This window comes from Delphinapterus leucas, chromosome 2, assembly GCF_059928025.1.
Source record: "Delphinapterus leucas isolate spDelLeu-1000000601 "Yukka" chromosome 2, BTC_Dleu_Yukka2, whole genome shotgun sequence".
Taxonomy (NCBI): domain Eukaryota; kingdom Metazoa; phylum Chordata; class Mammalia; order Artiodactyla; family Monodontidae; genus Delphinapterus; species Delphinapterus leucas.
Window position 1 is genome coordinate 38,945,866 of NC_143130.1, and position 23,968 is coordinate 38,969,833.

The 23,968-nt window shown below is 41.3% G+C and overlaps 1 protein-coding gene and 1 pseudogene across 2 annotated transcripts in view; one reads left to right on the forward strand and one right to left on the reverse strand.

The window, feature by feature from the left end:
- The first annotated feature begins 3,892 nt into the window (after positions 1-3,892).
- The window catches only part of BTBD1 (BTB domain containing 1), a 45,322-nt gene continuing 25,246 nt past the window's right edge, over positions 3,893-23,968 (forward strand). The window contains exons 1-3 of one of the 2 annotated variants that reach the window (XM_089906714.1): positions 3,893-4,375; positions 14,690-14,846; positions 19,275-19,380. In XM_089906714.1, the coding sequence (XP_089762840.1) occupies positions 3,978-4,375; positions 14,690-14,846; positions 19,275-19,380 (661 nt within the window). In that variant the 5' untranslated portion in view covers positions 3,893-3,977. The remainder of the gene's footprint in view (positions 4,376-14,689; positions 14,847-19,274; positions 19,381-23,968) is intronic. The other variant, XM_022554494.2, reaches the window with a different exon arrangement.
- On the reverse strand, positions 19,289-23,955 carry LOC149749993 (heterogeneous nuclear ribonucleoprotein A1-like; annotated as a pseudogene).

Sequence of the window (23,968 nt, forward strand, 5' to 3'; positions counted from 1 at the left end):
TTCACAGTACTCTCTTATAACCCTTTTTATTTCTGTAGCATGTAGTATTGTCCCCACTTTCATTTCTGATCTTAGTAATCTGAATCTTCTCTCTTTTTTCCTTAGTCTACCTAGCCAAAGGTTTATCAATTTTGTTGACCTTTTCAAAGAATCAACTTTTGGTTTCGTTGATTTCCTGTACTGTTTTTCTGTTCTCTATGTTATTTATCAGTGCTCTAATATTTATTATTTCCTTCTTTCTGCTAGCTTTGAGTTTAGTTTGTTCTTCTTTTTCTAGTTCCTTAACTTGTAAAGTTAGGTTGTTGATTTGAGATATTGCATGTTTTTTAACGTAAGCATTTATAGCTGTAAATTTCCCCCTTAGCACTGTTTTTATTGCATCTCCTAAGTTTTGGTATATATATATTTTTAAATTGATGTATAGTTGATTTACAATGTTGTGTGGTATATTGTGTTTTGTTTTGTTTTTTTGCAGTATGAGGGCCTCTCACTGTTGTGGCCTCTCCCGTTGCGGAGCACAGGCTCTGGACCCACAGGCTCAGCGGCCATGGTTCACGGGCCTAGCCGCTCCGTGGCATGTGGGATCTTCCCGGACCGGGGCACGAACCCGCATCCCCTGCATTGGCAGGCGGACTCTCAACCACTGCGCCACCAGGGAAGCCCGTATATTGTGGGGTTTTTTAAGATTTTTTTTTTGATGTGGACCATTTTTAAAGTCTTTATTGAATTTGTTACAATATTGCTTCTGCTTTATGTTTTGTTTTTTTGGCCACGAGGCATATGGGATCTTAGCCCCCTGACCAGGGATTGAACCCACACCCCTGCATTAGAAGGCAAAGTCCTAACTACTGGACCGCCAGGAAGTCCCTGGTATTTTGCGTTTTCATTTTCATTTGTCTCTAAGTATTTTCTAATTTCTCTTGTGATTTCTTCTTTGGTCTGTTGGTTGTTTAAAAGTATATTGTTTAGTTTCCACAATTTTGTGAATTCCCCCATTTTCCCTTTGTTATTGATTTCTAACTTCATCTCTTTGTGGTCAGAGAAGACATGTCCCATGTTCACTTGGGAAGAATGTGCATGCTGCTGTTGTTGAGTGGAGTGTTCTGTATATGTCAGATCTAGTTGGCTTATCAGGTTGTTCAAGTCCTCTATTTCCTTACTCATCTTCTGTCTGGTTGTTCTATCCATTACTGTGAGTGGGATATTGATGTCTCCAACTATTACTGTAGAGCCATCTATTTCTCCCTTCAATTCTGTCAGTTTTTGCTTCATAAGTTTTCAGCCATTATTTCTTCAAGTGTTCTCTCTGCCCCTTTCACTCTCTTCTTCTAGAACTCCCACAGTGTTGTCTCTTTTATGAGGGCCTATAGTTCTCTTAGGCTCTGTTTGCTTTTCTTCAATCTTTTTTCTTTCTATTCTCTGCCTTGACGACTTCTATTGTCTTATCTTTAAGTTTGCTGATTCTTTTTTTCTGCTTGCTCAAGTGTGCCCTTGAATTCTTCTAGCAAATTTTTCATTTCAGTTATTGTACTTTTCAGCTCTGGAATTTCTTTTCGGTTTCTTTTCAAGCTTCCTATCTCTTTATTGATACGTCTGTTTTGTTCACACATCATTTTCTTGATTTTCTCCACGTTTTCTTAAGTTAGCTGAGCATCTTTAAGATAGTTGTTTTAAAGTCTGTCTAGTATATCTGCCATTAGGTCTTTTTCAGGAACAGTTTCTGCTGATTTATTTTTTTCCTTTGAATGGGTCAAACTTTCCTATTTCTTTGTATGCCTTGTGATTTTTTTTGTTGAACACTGGACATTTGAATCTAGTAATGTGGTAATTTTGCAAATCAGATTCTCCCTTTTCCCCAGCATTTGCTATTTTTGTTGTTTTGATTACTGTAAAATCTGTCTCTTTGCCAAGGATCAGCCTGAGGTATAAACTTAAGGTCTTCTCAGGTCTTTTCTCAGCCTTTTGGGCATGTATGGTTACTTTCTAATTTTCCCCATGAATACGGTTGCTTTTTAATATACTAGTCTTTAATACCTGGCTCCCCAAAAGGTAAAAAGTGAAAATGAAGGACGGGGGTGGGGGGGTGGGGGAGGGAAGGTGCTGGTCCTTTAAATCCTCGGGAAGTCACTTCAGCTAAAGAATCTTGCAACAATGGAGAGAGGTACTACAACAACAATAGCTGCCCCCTCTTTGTCTGTACATTTGTGTTCAGAAGCAGAAATCAGAGCACAGATCCCCAGTGTTTGGAGGATAGGTGTCTTTTTGCCCTCCCTGGCTCCTCCTACAAGCTGTTGACTGAAAAAAAAATGCACAATGTTAGAGTTGTGAGTTAAGTTTTATTTGGGGCAAAATGAGGACTATAGCCTGGGAGACAGCATTTCAGATAGCTCTGAGAAACTGCTCCAAAGAGTGGGGAGGTCAGTATATATGTGATTTTGGTGAAGGGGGAGTACATGCAATCAAGCACATATTTTTTGAAGTTTTCTGCTAGTCTTGTGAAGTTTACTGCTAGTCACAAGGAGCAGACATCACCGTAAAGGATTTTAGTGCTTTTCTAGATATGAGGAGATACAAGAATTGGACTCCTGAAAATATCTAACTATCCGAAGACCTGTTCTGCCAGTTTTTCCCAGAGCACAGAGTGCCTCATTCCCGATCTCCACCCTGAACTCCTTTCAGGGGGTGTTGAAGGTCAGCAGCTGCAGTGGCTCATAATTTGATCCTTATAGAGGTAGATGGCAAGTGCCAATTTGTAGGTGACAAAGCTGTGTGCAAGCTGCTCCAGGAACACGGGTACTGCCATGCAGCTGTTGGTGACGGATGGGTAGCTGCTACTGTGCAAAGAGCTCAAGTTGACCAAAATTAACAGCGATTTACTGTCCAAGTCTTCCCCTAGAAGTTACCAGCCTTCAACAGAGTCCAGAGTTCCAAAATAAGTACATCAGACAGATTCAGCTAGTGGAATTGTTATTTAGGTGGGGAGTCAGATTCCTGGTGCTTCCTACTCTGCCATCCTCCCAGATCCTCTATTTCACTTATTTTCATTGTTTTCATTTTGGTAAACAACTGCTTTTGGCTATGCCCTAGCCTTGAGCTCAACTTTTGTGTTCCACAAGTTTTGATAACGCAGTGTCTTCATTTTTTTTGCTGTTAAATTATGACTTTATTGTCCCGTACCAGATAATGCAGCCTATACTACTTGTATTATTTTTGCTTTGGTAGCTTTGAGGGTTTTTTTGAGATTTAAAATAGGGTTAATTTTTGGTAATGGGTTAAAATACATTTTAAAAAATGCGTGAGTCCACAGAGATACCAAAATTAGAGACAGAACAGGAAGAAGGAGGAAAGGGAAGGCTGTCAGATGCAGAGGGTCTCCAAGCTGTGCTCCAGGGGTACTACAGGAGCAGCGGCCCTCTGGAGCGGTGACTTGGACGACACTGGGGGAGGGGGCTACGTGGAATCAGGTCGTCCCCTCCCACATGCTTTGCCGGCTATGCCCTCGGGCCCCCTCCACTTCCAGGCCTGCGACTCCTAGAAGGAGAGCCTAGGAACCTGTCCTAGATACAAGTGGGGGGCGCTGCAGCTGGTGACGAGCGGCCTGAAGGTAGGGAGGGGCGAGGGCTTCGGGGCCCGCAGGTCTGAGGAGGCGCCCGTGCCGGGCTGCATGTAGCCCACCGAAGTCCCACCACCCGGAGCGCGGGGCTCGGGTAAGCTCGGTGCGCCCAGGGCGGCCCAGACGCCGCAGGGGTCACGGTCCCCTCCAGGTCCGGCCTGGGCAGCCACGCGCGCCTCCGCCTCCCGGCCCAGCGGGGACGCGCGCAGGGCAGCTCAGGGCGGGGCCGGCGGAGGCGCGCGGCCTCCGGAAGCGCCTTTCCCGGAAGGCAGGGAGGCGGTGCCGGCCTCGGGGGGCGGCCTCGGCGATGGCGGCTGGTCGGCGGGAGCGCTGTCTCTAGCCTGCAGAGCCGCGCCGCTGGAGGATGGCCTCGCTCGGACCGGCAGCTACGGGCGAGCAGGTCCCGGGGGCTGAGGCGGAGCCGGGCGCCGCGGGGCCGCCGCCGCCGCCGCCGTCCTCTCTGGGGCCCCTGCTACCCCTGCAGCGGGAGCCGCTGTACAACTGGCAGGCGACCAAGGCGTCGCTGAAGGAGCGCTTCGCGTTCCTCTTCAATTCGGAGTTGCTGAGCGATGTGCGCTTCGTGCTGGGCAAGGGCCGCGGCGCCGCCGCCGCTGGGGGCCCGCAGCGCATCCCCGCCCACCGCTTCGTGCTGGCTGCCGGCAGCGCAGTCTTCGACGCCATGTTCAACGGCGGCATGGCCACCACGTCGGCCGAGATCGAGCTGCCCGACGTGGAGCCCGCCGCCTTCCTGGCGCTGCTGAGGTGAGCGGCGGGCACCGAGCCGGCCTCCCCAACCCCGCGGTGTCCTTGGGCAAGGCTCTCCTTACCCTCCCGGCCTCAATTTCCTCCCGAGTCTGTGATGCTCGGGAAGGGCGAAACCGAAATTTGTCGGCCGGGACGGCTGCCCGCCGGCTGTGAGAGTAAATATTAGTGTCTAAGGCCAATTAGCGTGCGTTTTCACATTCCAGTAGCGGGTTGTTGCCCACGCTTGGGAATTAGAAAAGTGGTGAGGACAGAGTATGGGTCAGGTTGTCCTGATTGCCCATTTGCGACGTTTTAGGTTTTTGTTGGGGAAGAGGGATACTTGGGAAGTCTTGTAGGCGAGATGACCTTTTAAATTTTTTTTGAATTTATTTTTACTTTTATTTTATTTTTATCCTCTTACGCCTTTTTCATTCGTGTTAGTTGTCATGATCCAGGACAGTGAATATCAAAACAAGTAAGTTTGGCTTTAGCTACCTTTTGTTCCTGCAGATAAGGTTATGTTTGCTTAAAAACGAATCTCCCTTTCGATGTTAAGAGTTTTTTTTTGATTACTTGAGGATAGAAGATTGACTTCTGATTAATTTTATTTAATGGAAGGGAGCTAATAGTTTGGCATTATTAGCTGTTATTCACGAAAGGCCGTTTCGGAACGTATAGGTATTGTTTGCTACAATTTTACAAATGGGACTGCAGCCCAGAGAAGTCAAGTAACTTGAAGAGGTAACAGAGCCAAGTCATACCAGAGGCCATGTGTGTTTCATTATACCAAGATGGTTTTATCTGCCTGAGTAGAATGTATCATTAAAATAGCAGTCTTGGGTGGTACTGAGACAAAAACAGGTAGGTCAGTGGAAGAGATAAATACTCCACAAAGGCTCACAGCTCTCAGGAAAATCAAGGAAATTGAATACAAAGTTAACACAACACAGGTAGAAAAGAAATCTAAAATCCCATTAATAAGTGGATAAAGACAGGATAGATAGCTTAGGGAAAGAAAAAAATAATAATTAACAATGAATGTTTAACTTCGATAGTAATTAAAGAAGTGCAAATTAAAAAATGTACTTTTCCTCTTCCATTAAACCCTCCAGTTTTTTGTTTTTTTTTAAGATAACATCTGGGGAGCCCTCTCTGACAGAGGTGGTGGTAAAACAGTCTGGCACTGTAGATTGTTTTCCCCACAGGTAGGAGGTATTCAAGTACTGAAAATGTTCCCCACAAAAATATTTAAGGCAGGATTATTTATAGTAGTGAGGAAGTAGTCAAGCAGAGAGAATGCTTAAATAAACAGTGATAGGTGCATTTGATGGAATGTAGTGCAGCAACTAAGTATGATATTCATGAAGACTAGGTAATAATATTAATGTGGAAAATGTATATAATTAGCATTTGAAACTGTGCTCACTATGATTAAAAACTGGGAAAAGAAACAGCAAATGTATACTTAGAGAAAAGGAGAGAAGGAAGTATACCAAAATGCTAACCAAAGTTGTGTTGGAATGGTAAGATGATGTTGACTTTTTTTTCTCTTTGTTTCTCATATTTTTTGTAATTTAGTTCAATTACATTTATAAAGGGGGAAAAAACAACTCAAAAGCTAGGATCTAGATCATTTTGGTTTTTGGTTTGAAGTCAACCAGGAGGATTGGTTATAGCTCATCTAGATTTTCTAAACTAGAAGTATTCTTTAATGAGCTGTTGGTCCACCTGCATTGTAATCACCTGGAGTACTTGTTAAATTTGTTAGGTCTCTTCCCTCCTTACAATATTGTAATATTTGGAGGTGGGACCTTGAGAGCATATTTAATACTCTCCCTAAATACTGATACGTGAGAGCCACTGATCTAAAAATATTGTTGGGTAGCTTTTTCCTTTAATAAACATTGAGATTGCTAGGATAAGAATGTAGAGGGAAAATGCTGATTTCATACTTTCACTGAAGCTGTTGATCAGTCAGTACTTTCCCATCAATAGAAAATAAGTGAATTAATCTGAGTCCTTGAAATTTTCCTATTTTCAGCGTAGTCATGGTACTTGTACTTCAGGTTCTAGGCATTGTTCTATTCTGAAAGTCATTTTTGAACTTAGGTTATTTAACGGCTGGCTATGAAGCATAGGTGCTGTACTTACCTATTATTGCGTGACAAAAAGATGTCTCACAGTACTTGCTGAGGTGGAAAAGCAGGTTAGCTTGGGCATACTTTTATGTGTACAACTTGAATTAGTTAATATTACTTAAAGGCTTTTGAACTTGAGTTTGAAGCACTTTAAGAAACTGCTCACTTTGATCTGCCAGACCTTTACGTGATGTTCTTTAGTTGCTCATTTGAGAAATACTGCCTCCCTTGTTATGGACTTCGTCTTCTTTCTCTCTTATATCCACATATCCAGTCCTGTTCATTCCATCTATTTAGCAATCTCTTGAATCTTCTCTTTATCCCAAGCACCTTTACCATAGCTGAGCCACCTGCTGTAAAAATCTCCCCTTTTATTTCCCCACATGTACCCCTAATCCCTTCCGATCATTCTTTATACAGTAGCCGAAGTAACTTTATAATTATAGATCTTATTATATTCTTTTCCTAGTTTAAACCCTCCCAATGCCTCCTGATTGTTCTTAAATCCGAATCCTTAATGTGGTCTCTAAGGCCCTATCTGATCTGAGACCTGTCTAAAAAAAAAAAAAAAGAATAAAGAAATACTGCCTCCTTGTGCCAGTCACTGTTTTAGATACTGGATACAGCAGTGAACAAGAGAAAGTCCCTGCCCTCGTGGAGCTTATTATCCAGTAGGGAGAAACAAAGATATAATGTCAAGTACTGGTAAGTATTTTAAGGAAAAATGATCAAGTCATGAGGGAAGGAGCATTCTAAGCAAGGAAAAACATGTTTAAAGCCCCAAATTTCTCCTGTTAGAGGAACTGCAAGAGTAAACCAGTGTGATTTGGGCAGATAGAATACAGGGGAAAGTGGTAGAAGATAAGGTCAAAAAGATAGGCTGGCCAGGGTCATGCAGGGCTGTGGAGCCTGTGGAAGGACTTGGATTCCCTCTGGTGTCTGGTGGGAAGCATTTGAACAGGGGAGCGATATGATCTGGTTTACATTTTTTAAAAACTCATTCTGGCAGTTGTTTGGAGATTAGACTGTGGAAGGAGTAAAATGAGTAGCAGGGAATTGAACAAAAGAGGCTCTTGCAGTAGTTCAGGCAAGAGCTGATGGTGGGTTATATATACCAGGGTGGTAGTGATGGACATGATGAGAAGTAGTCAAAATCTGGATATATTTTGAAGGTAGAACCAAGAAGATTTACCAGACATCCAAGGAGGGATATAAGAGCAGCCAGTTAGAAATACGAACCTGGAGTTTAGGGAAGAGCTGCTTGCTGAATATAAATTTGAAAGTTAAGAGTAAATGGTATTTAAACCATGAGGCCAGGTGAGATTACCTAGGGAAGGAATGTGTAATAGACTGTGAAGAGAAGGAGGTACAAGGATGAGCTCTGGGACCCTCCAGCATGTAGAGATGTAGCAGAGGAGGAGGAGCATAGGATGAGACTGAGCCACAGCTGTTAGTGGAATTAGAAGGGAAAGCAAGGAGCCCACGTGGTGTCCTGAAAGTCCTGTTGAAGAAAGTGCGCCAATAAAGAGGGAGTTGTTGACTATGTTAAATGCTGCTGAGAGTTGGGTAAAATGAGAACATTGAATTGATTATTGGTTTTGACAACATGGAGGCTATTGATAGCCCTGGCAAGAGTGATTTCAACAAAAGGATTAGAGTAGATTGGGGAGAAAATATGAAGTGAGGAGCTGGAGACCACTAGTATAAATAATCCTCTCGGAGTTTTGTTGCAACGAGGAACAGAGAAATGGAGCGGTGGCTGGAAGGAGACATGGGTTCCTCAGGTGACAACTATTCCTCAGGTTCTGTCTTCAGCTGTCTTCTTCCTTTCTCCCATTAACCCATGGCACTACATACTCCCCCAGCTATATTGCCAAACTTGTACTCAGCCCGAACCCAGTTTCCAACTGGACAATCACAAACGAATGTCTAGTACCCATACAGATGGACATGTCAACAGTAAAAATATCTAACACTTAATGAGTGCTTGCCACGTTCCGCTTACTGTTTATTCCTAAGCACCTTGTGGGAACTCAAATTTCAGAAGAGTCTTTGAGGCAGGCACGCTTATTAGGCCCTGTCTCAGTCAGCTTTTGCCACAATAATGCTATAAAGCACCCCAAAACTCAGGGGCTTAAAAAAGACAATCATTTATTCTTCCTTTGAATATTCTTGTTCTGTGGGTCAGTTGGGGATTGACTCAGGTGGGCTTGGCTCCAAGCTGTAGTTTGGTTCCAGTCTGTTCCATGTGTTTCTTATCCTGTTTGGACCAGTCATGAAGGTTCAGCCCCCTTCTCTTAATTTTTTCCAGCATTGCTTCAGACAGACCACTGCCTTTAGACTTAGCTCTCTCCACTCTTCACACTGTTAACAAAGTTATTTCTCTCACATCCAGACATTATCACAATTCCCCTGAATCTCTTAATGTCTTCTTTTTGCATACAGGATGCAGTTTAAACATTTCAGCAGGTATACAAGACCTTTATGATTTGATATCTATTCCCCTTCCTCTCCATCTGCTCAGTGCCCCGACTCTACTGATGGCCTTTCCCTTATTTTAATACTTGCCTTCTAAAGCCTCCTTGCCTTTGTACTTCGTCTTTCTGCCTAGAAGATTTCCACACTTAATTACCACCCTTCAGATATACTTCAGGCTTTATCTCCTCTATAAAACATCATTAATTTTGCACTCTGCCTCATCTAATCTCTTGTAGCAAGTTTTGTATCTATTGCTGTACAACAAACAGCTCCAACACTTAGCAGCTTAAACATGGTTTTATTATCTTTCAGGGTTGTGTGGGAGGTTCTTATAGCATATTCTTCAGGTCTCCCATGCAGTCATAGTCTGATAGCAGTTGGGGCTGGAGTCATCTGGAGGTTTGATTCAGACTGAGTTGGCTGAACCTTTTTCTCTCTTTCTCCATGTCTTCTCCAGCTGATCTTTCCAGCAGGGTAACTTGACTTCTTGGATAACAGCAGCCCATGGCCCCAGAAAGCACAAAAGTAGGAGCTGCCAGGCATCCTCAAAGCTTAGGTCCCAGACTGGCATAGTGTTAACTTCTGCCACATTCTGTTAGTTAACAAGAGGCAAACAGGATTAGCCCAGATTCCTCATGGGACAGATCTGTATAAGGGTATGGATAGTAGGAGGCGTGATTTATTGGTGCCATCTTTAGAGATTAGTTATCAAACCATGCCTAATGCATAATTCTGTTGTAATTATGACATTACTTTTTAATCATTTTATTACCATATGATAAGCTTTTTATGGGCAGAGCTATCGCTCTCGTATTTGTATTTCTAGGACCTGTCTCAGTGTCTTGTTATTATATAGTCCCTCAATAAATGTTTTTGAGTAAAATGAAAGAATCAGTAGTGATACACAGTTTCTTGTACATGATCTTGTGATTTTTCTAATTTAAAATGAAATTTTTACCTTAGTCTTTTAATTTTTAAATTAGATTAAATGTAACCTAAGTTTTATCTTTTGGAAAGCCATTCATCTTCGGGGAGAAATCAGAAATAGTTTGATGACCTGTAATTATTTCTCTGTGCTCTTGTCCTTAGAGGTAGTGTATCAGAGCTGAAATGTTCACTTTAAAATACAAAGTATTGTGCTAATATGTTTAATTTTTAATTATATTTTGTAAACACTGGCTTACATAGTTTGTTTAATATAGCAGTTTTAGTAATTAAATAGAATGTAGAGAAAACATGGATGTATTGATAAAATATGAATCAAGGTGATTCTAGGATTTTCAAGTAGCCTTTTTTCTTATTAGAAATGAAAATGGTTTCCCTGTCAATGATAGCTAGAAACCTGTACTGAATTGTCTAGTCGGCTAACATGTATTCATTAAGGCTTAGCCAGGTGCCCACACTGTGTCTGATGCTGTAGGAAAGATATAGGGAAAAATATAAGAAACACAGAGTTCCCTCTCTTATTGTTTATAGTCTAGTATTTATTTATAACTTGCATTGCTCCAAAAAGAATTTAAAATGTCATACAAGAAACACAAGGATAAGAAATAAAACAGAGCCAAGATGAAGCCAATACAAAAATGCATGCTATAGGTACTCTACAAACTTAATTTTGATAATTTTAGCAACTATTACAAAAAGAGAAACCTGGCTAGTCAGTTACAATTCATAGTGTTTGTAGATTAAAAACAAACCAACTGCTTAGGAGATGCACAACTCTGTCTGACAATAAGATCAGTTAAAAAAAAAATTCCTGATGCAGTCCCCTCATAAAGAAGGCATTACTGGGACTTATCTGGTGGTGCAGTGGTTAAGAATCCGCCTGCCAATGCAGGGGACACGGGTTCGAGCCCTGGTACAGGAAGATGCCACATGCCGTGGAGCAACTAAGCCCGTGTGCCACAACTACTGAGCCTGTGCTCTGGAGCCCGCGAGCAACAGCTACTGAGCCCGTGTGCCCTAGATCCCACACTCTGCAATGAGATGCCACCGCACCACAATGAAGAGTAGCCCCCGCTCGATGCAACTAGAGAAAAGCCTGCGCACAGCAACGAAGACCCGACGCAGCCCAAAAAAATAAATAAATGAAGGCATTACTGACATCAGTAGTATCCTCAATCTATGTCTTAGATATAAATGTAGATGTTTCTTAAATATATTCCAGCCAAAGGTATATTACAGAGGTATAATTTCATAAAAGCAATTTGAATGGGGTTTTGGACCATATAGAATAGTCTAAAAACACAATTCTTTGGTTCCTGGAATGTTCTTCCTGCCCTCTTTTCATCTTTTAGATCTCAGGTAGAAATTCTTGTAGGAAGCTTTTCCAGATCTCCCTGTCAGGGGCCCCCCTTATAGATTCTTAAAGAACCATGTACTTCAACTTTGTGGAGCTGGTTTCCTTAAGTTTGAATCTACTCAAACAAATGGTAATAAAGGCCCCACATTTCAGCTCTATATTTTATAACTCTAGTAATTTTTGCTTGAAAAAAGATTAAGACAGATGTAAAGACTTCTTCCTATCTTGCCCTTAAAACAAAAACTTCCTCGGTTTCTAGTTTAGGAAGGGAACTGAGCATGATGTTAGCCTTCTCTCTGCCCCAGTTAAACCGACTGTAAAGAAATACAAAAGAAAATAAATCCATTACAGTGAAGACAAAAAAAAAGGAGAGAGATTGGAAGCCAGTGTGGAAAAGGAACAAAGCAGCTGGAAGTGTGTTGATGATGAAATGGAGTGGCCAAGTCTGGAGCCCAGAATCCAGAGCATGAGGAACTACAGTGGTGGTGGGAGCTGCCTTTCCTGGCTGAGCCCCAGCACGGCTCTAGGTGGAGAGTTGGTAGTGAAGAGGGTGAAAATGAGAAGGTAGGGTTAAAACATGGGCATTAATTTAAAGACTGTTTATAGGCCATCCCCTCAAACCCCCTCTTGTATGCTAACTCCTGGTGACATCTCACAGGCTCCTCTTTAAATAAACTAGACAAACCACCTGGGGAGAACTAGGGTGCTGATTTGGTTTAGGGACTCCAGGGTAATGGCATGGGTGGCGGCGGGGGGGGGGGGGTTGGTCTCTAACCTAAAGGCTGCCTTCCCACTCTAATGCAAGGTGCCAGTCAGCAAGCCTCCCACATGCACAGCTCCCAGCCACCCTTTCCATTTTGGAGAAGGTTTTAGCTGGAAAGCAGTCCTACACTTACACAGCAGCAAAGAAAACTTACCAGCTACCAGGATATTCAACTGGAGATAATCATTAATCTTTTGACATATAAGGAAAATCAGAATATGAAAAAGACCAAGAACAGCTGATCCTCAAGGAAATAGGTAATTCAGGGAACAGAAAGGAACTTTTAAAACTTGGAGACTTGAGAACATTTTTGCATCCATAAAAAGGAGACAGTGCTGTGGAGTTAAAAAAAAAAAGGAACACACAAGAAAGAAGCAAGAATTCTTAGAAATTTAAACATGTGATTGCTGGGGAGAAAAATAGAAGGGCTAGAAGACTGGCAAGGAAACCTTCTGAAATGCAGAGGAAAATAGAAATGAAGCAATATAAAAATAAACAGCTAACATTTACTGAGGCTAAGTATTTGTCAGGCATTATTCAAAACACTTTGTGTATTTTAACTGATATTAATCCTCACCAGAGCATTATGAAGTAGATACTGTTATCCACATCTCTTTTCAGAGAGGAACACAATGATAACTCGTTTAAAGTCACATAGCTGTCAGGTGATGGAATAGGCTCAAACCCAAGCCATCTCTCCCTGAGTCCAGGCAAATTAAAACAGCCCTCACCTGACGGGCCTGATAGTCTAGCACTGAGAGCAGCCAGAAGCCCAGAAATGGCATGTTATGGTAGACAGCTCTTGCATTTCCCCAGCCTCTGTTTCCTCATCTTTAAAATGCAGGTAGCAGCGCCTACCTTCCTTGTGGGAGGATTAAATGAATTGGCATCTGTCAGATGGTAGCGACGCAACAAATGTTCATTTTCTCTCTCTCCTTTTTATTCATTCCCCTACCCCTGACTATAAGGGACTAAGTGGTTTTTTCATTCCCTGTACTCATCACCAAGTGGCACCTGATGTTAAATGAGTATTATGAGGGTGATACAGATGGCTGACTTGAAAGGTTTTTGAAAAAATTTTTGAAAACAGTGTAATCTTGAAAACCAGCAACCTTCACTTTTGAACCTGAGACATAGGGAAGTATGAGAATGCACAGCCTCCACTGGAGGTAGTTGTAAGGGTAATGATATTATTAGAGGAATGCCAGCATTTGGTTAGGGTGGGATGTTAGGGGGATGCAACAGGCTAGAATTTCATCTTGGGCGGTGAGTCTGCCCACCAGAATAAAAGAAGAAATTGAAAAGCAGTGGATAGGGACATGAAATAGAACTTCCTTTCCTCACTCACTTTACTGTATAGAGTGTTCTGAAAGATGTTAATGGGTTTTCTTTTTTTTTTAATAAATGTATTTATTTTTGGCTGCATTGGGTCTTCGTTGCTGCATGCGGGCTTTTTCTAGTTGCGGCGAGCAGGGGCTACTCTTCATTGCGGTGTACAGGCTTCTCATTGCAGTGGCTTCTCTTGTTGCAGAGCACAGGCTCTAGGCTCGCGGGCTCTAGAGCACAGGCTCAGTAGTTGTGGCGCATGGGCTTAGTTGCTGCGTGGCACGTGGGAATCTCCTGGACCAGGGCTTGAACCTGTGTCCCCTGCACTGGCAGGTAGATTCTTAACCACTGCACCACCAGGGAAGCCCCCTAATGGGTTCTCTTAAACTCTTATTTTATGACTTGGGTCCTGGGAATATAAGTGTAATAAGTGTTCTTTCTAAGTCTTTAGTATTGCTAAAATGAAATACTTGTTCTTAATGCCTTATTTCTCCAGGACACTCAGCTATGCTGAGTGTAGCTGAGAACTGGGCAGTAAGCACAAAGGTCTCTGAGGAACCACAAAGGAGCCCTGAAGTGGATATGCAGAAGCTTCAGTATAGTTCAGCAAGAACTGCCCAGGCCTTCTCTGAGAATCTTATGCTTTATCTGCACTTCTAGGAATCTGATTTATCTAGTGACCTAACAGTTAGAAGCAGCCAACCGGGGTGGGGGAGGAGGTATTGGTTTGATAGTATTTTGAAAGAAAGTTGGATCTAAATACTCAAAAGTACATAGCAATATGGGGTCATTTAATACACTATTAAACTGTTTTATTCCTCCAGAGCCCCAGTACTCTAGTCTTTGGTCATAATGCTAATTCTGGGACAACAAAGAAAGGTTAAAAAATGCCCGGAATAAGAAGACACCATTATCAGGAAATAAATGGATGTTTGACATTTAGAGATGTGAACTTAAGCCATCTGTAGGTTTGCTTACATGAACATCCTTTGATGAAGGAGAGGTAAATGAACCACTCATCCTAAGCTGCTGTAGGTGCCAAAAGACTCTAAAAATTTGACTTGGAGACATGACGATCCCATGATCTTCACTTCACTTTAGTCTCCTCTATAAATGGACACTGCCTACCTCTCAGGATTGAGTCAGAATAAAATGAGGTGATGTGTGTGCACATGCCCTTGTAGCCCTGGAAAGTTTGATGTACTTTTCAAGTTATTTTTCACTTTGCTCATTATCTTTTAAAATATTCCTCAGAGGTTTAACACTGATGGATTGCTTATCTAAAACCCTACTGATCATCTCAGCAATTTCCACTTGTTTCCTAGATTTCTGTATTCAGATGAAGTTCAAATTGGCCCAGAAACAGTTATGACCACTCTTTATACTGCTAAGAAATATGCAGTCCCAGCCTTGGAAGCACATTGTGTGGAATTTCTCACCAAACATCTGAGGGCAGATAATGCCTTTATGTTACTTACTCAGGTAAGTAAATGTAGCTAAGGTATGTATCATTTAGCTTTAAAAAATGGGTACAACTATATATGAATATTTACTGTTTCCTGGAGAATTAGTCCTAGATTATTATTTTAAAGCATATGAAATCTTCTGGTATCATTCAGGAAAATACATCAGAGTCATATAATTTTAGAAAGAAAAGCAAATTAGAGTTAATATATCATATAATAGGTAAAGAAACTGAAGCCTTATACAAATAGGGCATTATGACTCCAAGTTATATAACTGTTTAGGATTGGAGTTGAGGTTAGTATCCAGCATTGTTCCTGCTATGATTGAGAGTATGATAGCATGAAGCTTTCTGGACATCTTTGTTCTTGATTTGCGTTGGGTCTGAAATTAAGATTGAATATTTCAAGTCCAGAAAAGTTGTAAGATTTACTGTCTTCTGTCTTGTAAGCTTGCTGACCCACTTCTGGAGGAGTTAGAATTTAAGAATATCCTTACTTTGACATTTAAAAAAGTTTTCACTGAGTATACTATACATGCAGAAAAGTACACATACCATAAGTGTACAGTCTGATGAATGTTTACAAACTGAACACATCTATGGAACCATTAACCAGTCTTTAACTTATACTATTTAGCATCTGTTAAATGCCTGTAATCTGAGCTCCATACTTGAGATATAAATAAATTGTTGTTCTTTTTAGACAATGTTATGATACCCTTTTACAAATTTGTTTTCAAAATCCTAAACTAGTCTATATAACCCTGTGCTAGGGGTTGAATTGTGTCCCCCAGAATTCATGTGTTGAAATTTTAATCCCCAGTACCTCAGAATAAGACCTTTTGGGGAGATAGGGTCTTCACAGAGTTAAGCAAGTTAAAATGGGGGGGGGGAGTCTAAGCTGATAATATATAATCCTACTGAATATTAGTAATGGAAATAATCATGGCTGTTCCTTAGCCTAACCGTCTCATTTTCCAAATGAAAAATCTAAAACCTGGCTAGTTAACTACCTGCCCAAAGTCTCACAACAGTCTAGGTGGGGCCAGAGCCCACAGCTCAAGTTTCCCAGTTCTACATCCATTTTTGTTTTTTAAATTTTTTTGTTTGTTTCTTTTTTTGCTGTACATGGGCCTCTCACTGTTGTGGCCTCTCCCGTTGCGGAGCACAGGCTCTGGACGCACAGGCTCAGCGGCCATGGCTCACAGGCCCAGCCGCTCCGCGGCATGTGGGATCTTCCCGGACCGGGGCACGAACCCGTGTCCCCTGCATCGGCAGGCGGACTGTCAACCACTGCGCCACCAGGGAAGCCCTCTACATCCATTTTGTCATACCAGAAATGACTGATGGCATTTTTTTTTTTAATCTTTGGCCGTTAAGTATTTATAGTTATAGAAGAAAGAACATGCTGATGTCACCTCTTCTTAGACATAATCACAGAACTCCATGTCTGTATATATTGTATTCCAGACACTAAGCTAGTCCCTTTGTATATATTATCACATTTACTCCTCATTACAGCTGTGCTGTTGTTTATTATTATCCCCATTTCAAAGATGAAGAAATGGAAGCGTAAAGAGGTAAATATGTTATATAACATGAGACAGCAAGTGGTAAAAGTAAGGTCTCAACCTTAAACCAGTAAGGTATGGTGATATTGATGATAATAATAGCAAAATGTATTGAGTGAGTATTGTGTGCCAGGTACCATTCTGAATACTTGGTATGCATTAATTCTTTTAATCTTCACAATAACTTTAGGAGATGTAGCTATTCTAGGTGAAGATTTTCTTATCATCCCCATTTTATAGACAAGGAAATTGAAGCACAGGGAGGTGAAATAACTTGACCAAGATTATATAACTAATAAGTGATGTCTCTTTGCATTTTTTTCCTCTTTTGAATTTGTGATGAAAATCCAATAAAGAAGTTGATAGTCATAAGATTCTTTATTGTCTAAACAATTTTGTTGTGTGTAGAGAGGGTCACTTAACTACTCTTCTTTTTTAAATTCAGTCATAAAATTTAGAAACCAATAGGACTTCCCTGGCGGTCCAATGGTTAAGATTCTGCGCTTCCACTCCAGGGGGCACGGGTTCATACCTGATCGGGGAACTAAGATCCCGTATGCTGCGCGGTATAGCCAAAAGAAAAAAAAAATTTAGAAACCAGTAAATTAAACTTTGACAATTAAAATACGCTTTCTAGGGCTTCCCTGGTGGCGCAGTGGTTGAGAGTCCGCCTGCCGATGCAGGAGACATGGGTTCGTGCCCCGGTCCAGGAAGATCCCACATGCCGTGGAGCGGGTGGGCCCGTGAGCCATGGCCGCTGATCCTGTGCTTCCGGAGCCTGTGCTCTGCAACAGGAGAGGCCACAGCAGTGAGAGTCCCGCGTACCGCAAAAAAAAAAAAAAACACTTTCTAGTTCAGGAGGCCAAGGTGGGGCCTGAGAGTCTGCATTTCTAACAGACTTTCAGATGATGCTGGTGCTTCTGGACTACACTTTGAGTAGAAAGGGTTAACAGATGTCACTGAGAAAAAGAAACTTTTCAGTGTCTCATTGGTCTTAGAACTCAACATTACTCCAAAATTTTCATGGTGGGGTCATGTGAATTAGCCCACAAATTGTCATGTGAACGTCTTGTTCCTGCCAAGTGAGTCATTTGAACTGAGCATGTTCATTTACTTGAGAGGACCTATGCTAGCTTCCCTCTAAAACAAAGAGCCAGTATACTGTACCAGCATAGATTACAGAGGGAAAAACACTCTCTGTGAAGTGATACAATCATTAAAAATAGTGCTATTTTATCAGGTAATGCCAGGCTCAAACTAAATTTAGAGAAAATTTATTTTCCTCTTAAGTAGCAGCAGTAGATTCTAAAGGAAACTTGATACTGTATCTGAGTGACTGAAATATTGCTACTCTGAATTAAATAATTTTTACCAAAAATTGTTTTTCCTAGAGTAAAATATCAATTTTTGCATGAACACTAGCTCACCTATAAAAACTGAGTTGGCCAGTTAAAATATCTGCTGAAATTAGAATTTTTAAAATGTACTGTTTTTCATATTTTAAAAATACAAAAACTGTGATCCTAGACTGGATCCCATGCTAGAAGGAACAGTGTTATAAAAAGCATTATTGGGCCAATTGAAAAAACTGAAATACAGACAGTAGACTTCTGTTTTGTCCATGCTATTAAATGTAAACAGAGCTGACCCTAGGCCAGAAGGAAAATTGGTCACTGGCACACCTATCATCGTATCTCCTTTTTCAGTGTTATGTTTTTTTAAGAATTTCATTTCTCCTTTTTCAGTGTTACAGTTTTTAAAAAATTTCAATTGAGTTTGAACGCCCCCATTTTTAAACTTTTTTTTGAATTATAATATGCATCCTGATAAAGCACATAAAGTTTGACTTCTGACTTCTTAAAGCCTAGATTAGCTTTGCTAAAATCATACAGTATACAGTTGATCCTTGAACAACACGGGTTTGAACTTTGTGGGTCCACTTAATATGTGTAATTTTTTCAGTAGTAAATACTATAGCATTACATGATTAGTGGTTGATTGAATCCAAGGATATGGAGGAACCTCGGATACAAAGGGCCAACTATAAGTTATATGTGGATTTTGACTGCACAGAGGGTCAGTGCCCCTAACCCCCAAGTTGTTCAAGGGTCAGCTGTATACTCTTTTGCTCAATATATACAGTACCTTCTTTTGCTTACCATTAAGTTTGTGGGATTCCTTCATATTGTTGTGTGTAGTTGTAGATCGTTCATTCTCATTATTGTGTAATATTCCATCATGTGAATTTACTTATTTGCTCCTCTGTTGTCAGGCCTAGTTTTTGCTTAGGTTCCCAGAACTTTCATGCTGTAAAATTCTTGTACTTTATTCTCTTCCCCCAATCAAAATAGGAAATGGAAAAAAAAAATCTGATCTGTTGGTACTGGTATGCTTGACAATTGATATTACCATTTAGTGAAAAGATCTTAAGACTTGGACTTAAGTGCTGGCTTTGGAGCATAACTAGCTAGATGTTACTAGGCAAGTCAGTATACCTCTCTGAGCCTCTGTTTCCTCATCTGGATAATGGAATAATGTCTGCCTTATCTAACCTAGAGTGTTTCATTAAGGATAACATAAGTGATGTATAAGAAACAAGGCAATGCATATATAGGCATATGAAAATAAAAATAACAGGGTTGTTAGTGGTAATATGAATTAATTGTTATCTCAGCAGGGCATTTTTGCTTTTAGCTTTTATTTCTGATTGTGGAATGAAAAGTTTTAAGCACATATAGACATTATAATTGTATTTTAAGTATGTGTTTTTATATAATTAGCAATTATAATTGTTTACAGTATTAGCTTTGAATATGTACAGCCTGAAGGTAAAATAACTATGAAAATAAAATAACTAGCTTTTTATATGTTTAGGCTCGATTATTTGATGAACCTCAGCTTGCTAGTCTTTGTCTAGACACAATAGACAAAAGCACGATGGATGCAATAAGTGCAGAAGGGTTTACTGATATTGATATAGGTAAGTTCACTGTGAATTAAAGTGTTACCTTTTAAGTACAGTAATGCCTTACTAGTCAGCCTTGTTGGCAGACAAGCTGTTTTTAAATTAGTGGGTTTTCCAAGTGATTTAAGTCTACCTCTTTAAGAGTTTCGCTTTCTTTATTTTGCTGAAGTATTCCTAAAAGTCTTAACTACCTCATTGCCTTTTAAAAGATGTCAAATCAAACATATTCATTGAATGCTCACCATATGCACGGCATTATACTAGGGTCCTATAAGAAATACAGAGAAGGGTAAGATGTGCATTTTCTTAAGGAAACTGTCATCTCATTGGAGAATCAGGGAACAAATATGTGAAAATTAAGATTTAAGACATTAAATAGAAGAGATGACATACGGCAAAATGTGACTTACGCCTTTTCTGAACTAGATACATAGAAAATAATTACTATGCAAATCCAGAACATGAAGAGAGCACCTCACATAGGAGTGTTAGGAAAATCTTGACCCAGAAGGTTCTGACGTGGGCCTTAGAGAATGGATAACATTTGGTTAATGAAGAGGGGAGGGCATTAGAGGCAAGTGGAACTGCACGAAGAAGTGTGTGTAGAGGAAGGGCGGTGCAAGGCAGGTGAAAGCCAGCTTGTGGAGGACAGTGCAGTGACAGGCTGAGGAGTTTGAATTTTGTCGTGTAGGAGAGCAGAGAGAGCTGATCCAGGCTTATGACTTAAAATATCACCATCATGAACCCATAATATCTATTTTTAATCTTACCTTCTTCTGGGCTCCAAATTTATATACCCAACTATTTACTTGACATCTTCATTTGGAGATTTTATAGGCATTTCCAACAACACAGCTAAAAGAGAGCCATTGATTTCCCCCAACTCCCTGTTAAATCTTTTTGTTCCTTTCCAGTTTTCTCCTCATTCTTCCCTAATGGCACCACCATGCACAAATAAAAACCTAGAAGTTATTCTTGATTACTCTCTTTCTTTCATACCCCACATGCAGTTTATCAGCACATGCTCTCTGCTCTCCACTCAAAATGTATCCTGGGGAAATTCCCTGGCAGTCCAGTTAGGACTCGGTGCTTTCACTGCCGGGGCCCAGGTTCAATCCCTGGTCGGAGATCCTGCAAGCAGCGCAGCACAGCCAAAAAAAATAAACAAAGGTATCCTGAATCTGACCATTTCTTACCATATCCATTGCTCCCACCTAGTCGAAGCCACTGTTCTCTCACCTGGATAACCTCTGTGGTCTCCTATTGTCTCCCTGCTTCCACTCATCCTTGCTTTCATACTGTCCATTCTCTACACAGCAGCAGATTGTATCACATCCTTGCTTCCAGTGTCTTCCCACTGCAGTTAGAATAAAATTCTAACTGCTTACAAAACTTACAAGATCCTATGTGATCAAGCCTTATATTAGTCAGGGTAGGCTAGGCTTGGCTGTGGTAACAAATAGACCCCAAAATGCAAGCTCAACACATTTGCACAAATAAACCCCCAAAATGCACACTGCTCCAACACAATAGAAATTTTCTTTACACTCATGCAGTCCAAGGAAGTGTTCCCGACCAGTGAGTGGCTCTCTTGCATCTTGTGGCTCTGCCATTTCCTACAGCCTGCTTATTATCTGTATGTTGCTAGCAAATGGGAAAACGCCTGGGCAAGGAAAATACCCACATCTTAAAAGCTTTGACCTTGAAATGGCACCCTCATTTTGCCTCTTATTTCACTGGACAGAATTCAGTCACCAGATGCCACCTAACTTAAGGGGAAGCTAGGAGATGCAGACTACTCACATCCCAGGAAGAAGAGAAAACAGAATTTTTGTAAAGAGCTGGCAGTAACTACCTGTCTCCTTCTGTATCTGACCTTGTCTCCTACCATTCTGCTTCTCATTCACTATGTTCCATATCCACTGGCCACAGTTATTTCAGTGTTTTTGAGCCTTTGTATTTTCTGTTCCTTCTGATTGGAATCCTTTTCCCCATGAATCTTTGTGTGGCTACCTCCTTTTAATCATTCAGATCTCAGGTTAAACAAGACCTGAGACAGGCCATCTCACGCCTACGTAAAGTACCATATTCCCCTAAACAATCCCTGTTCTGTTACTCTGATTTATTTTTCTCATAATACGTATCACTCTCTGAAAATCTTATCTTGGTCTTTGTCTGAATATGTATATATTGATTGTCTACCTCCTCCTTCTAGATTGTACAGTCCTTAAAGGCAGAGACTTTGTCTTGTTTACCACTGTATCTCCAGCACTGAAAGTAGTAGAACATAGTATGTGTTCAGTTAATATTTGTTGACCAACTGGGCTGACTGGCTATGTCTAGAATGTTGCCTTTCCTTCCCACCTTGGCTAGTTCTCACTCAGTCTTAATGTCTTGGCTCAAATTATAACTTTCTTAAGAACTGCTGCCCTCCCCTCTTCCATGAAATTTAATATATTCCTGTTTCAATAACATCCCTTTCTTAGTTTGCCTGTCTGCTGCACATTACCTTGGGAAGGATTTGTGCTCTTCTTGCATTATCCTGAAGGGCAGGGACTAGATTTGGTTCCCCCCAGCACCTGCACGTTGTGTGCTATTGAATTTTTGTTGAGTTACTGGATGTTTGAGAGCCCTAAGCACTGCACACGTTGGTAATGAAACATTGCTTAATCCTAGTGTCCTTCCCTTTAAGGAGCTATCAAGTGCTCCACTTCAGTCTACTGTCATTTGAAATAATACTGCCTGCATCTGGGTGACTCACTCCGAGAAGTTGTTTTGTAAATAGCTCCTCCATTAGGCATGCCATTGGATCCTGGGAATCTTTTTTTTTTTTTTTTTTGAGGGTATTAAATTATTTATTTATTACACATGATAATGGATGATACACAAGCTTCATTCCCATCTATATCTGGTACCATAATCCAATTTAGATATATTGCATAGGATGTGCCAACAATCATATATTAATAATCAGAAAACTCCATGACTTTGCTTGGGTGACCCTTTTCACGGTGAACTCCAGGTCACAACGCAATAACTGTCAGTTCAACTACACCAACGTTTCGGAAGACAATAGCTTCTCCACCAGAGCAGGTTGTAAATAAATTTTGAATGGAACCTGGCATCACCCTAAAGGAATACTAACTTCACACTGTTGGGGTAGTTTACCAAAATGGCTTCAGAGTAGACTGACTTTACACAGCACATTTTAAAAAAAGACACATTTATTCAGCATCATGATCAGACTGTTAAATTTAGCAATCAACAGCATGGGTGCAAAAAAAAAAAAATCTACATTAAAACCCTTTGTTGGAATGCTTTACACTTTCCATAGAACAGAAACTAAAATAACCTGTTATACAATTAGTCACAAATACAGTCCTCGAGTTTTTTTGCCCATACACATGAGTATTGTCTAAAACATGTCTTCTTTGTAGCAGCTAGGCCCTACCACCACTGTGCTTTGGCTGAGTTCACAAATCTGTTGTAACCTGTAGCTTCCCTGTCACTTCTCTGGCTCTCCTCTCCTGCTAAGCTTCGTTTCCTGGCAGTAATCAAAACCTTCTGCCACTGCCATAGCTCCTGCTGCTGCTGGAACCACCACAGCCACCTTGGTTTTGGGGTTTGGCAAAGTATTGGCCTCCACCACCATAGGGGCCAGAACTTCTGCCTCCAAAGTTTCCTCCTTTCATGGGCCCAAAATCTGAAGATTGATTGTTGTAACTGCCAAAATCATTGTAGCTTCCACCACCTCCAAAATTGCTTTCATCATTACCAAATCCATTATAGCCATCCCCACTGCCACCATAGCCACCACCACCATGGCTGCCACCAAAGCCAGTTCGACCACTGAAGTTTCCTCCACGACCAAAGCTGTCATTCCCACCAAAACCCCCTCCACAACCACCACCAGTTTCCAGAACCACTTTGACTTCTTTGGCTGGGTGAGGCACTAGCCATCTCTTGCTTAGATAGGGCTTTCCTTACTTCACAGTTGTGGCCGTTCACATTGTGGTATTTCTGAATGACGGTCTTGTCTACGGAGTCATGGTCATCAAAGGTTACGAAAGCAAAGACTCTCTTTTTGCCAGTCCCTTGATCAGTCATGATTTCAGTCACTTCAATTTTCCCATACTGTTCAAAGTAATCTCTTAGATGATGTTCTTCAGTGTCTTCTTTAATGCCACCAACAAAAATCTTTTTCATCTGGTTAAGTGGGCACCAGGTCTTTGAGAATCTTCTCTTGAGACGGCCCTTTTTGGTTCCACAACTCTTCCATCCACCTTGTGTGGCCTTGCATTCATGGCCGCATCCACCTCCTCCCCAGTGGCAGACGTGACGAACCCAAAGCCCCTGGAGCGCTTGGTTCTTGGATCCCTCATTACCACACAGTCTGTGAGCGCTCCCCGCTGCTCCCAGTGGCTCCTCAGGCTCTCATCGGTTGTTTCAAAGCTCAAACCTCTGATGAAGAGCTTCCGCAGCTGTTCGGGCTCTTTGGGTGACTCTGACTTAGACATGACAGCAGTGGAGGTGGGGGAGACGTCAACGATGCTTACTCAGCAGCGTCCACGGGCAGAAAGTAATCTACCGAATGTATCTCCTT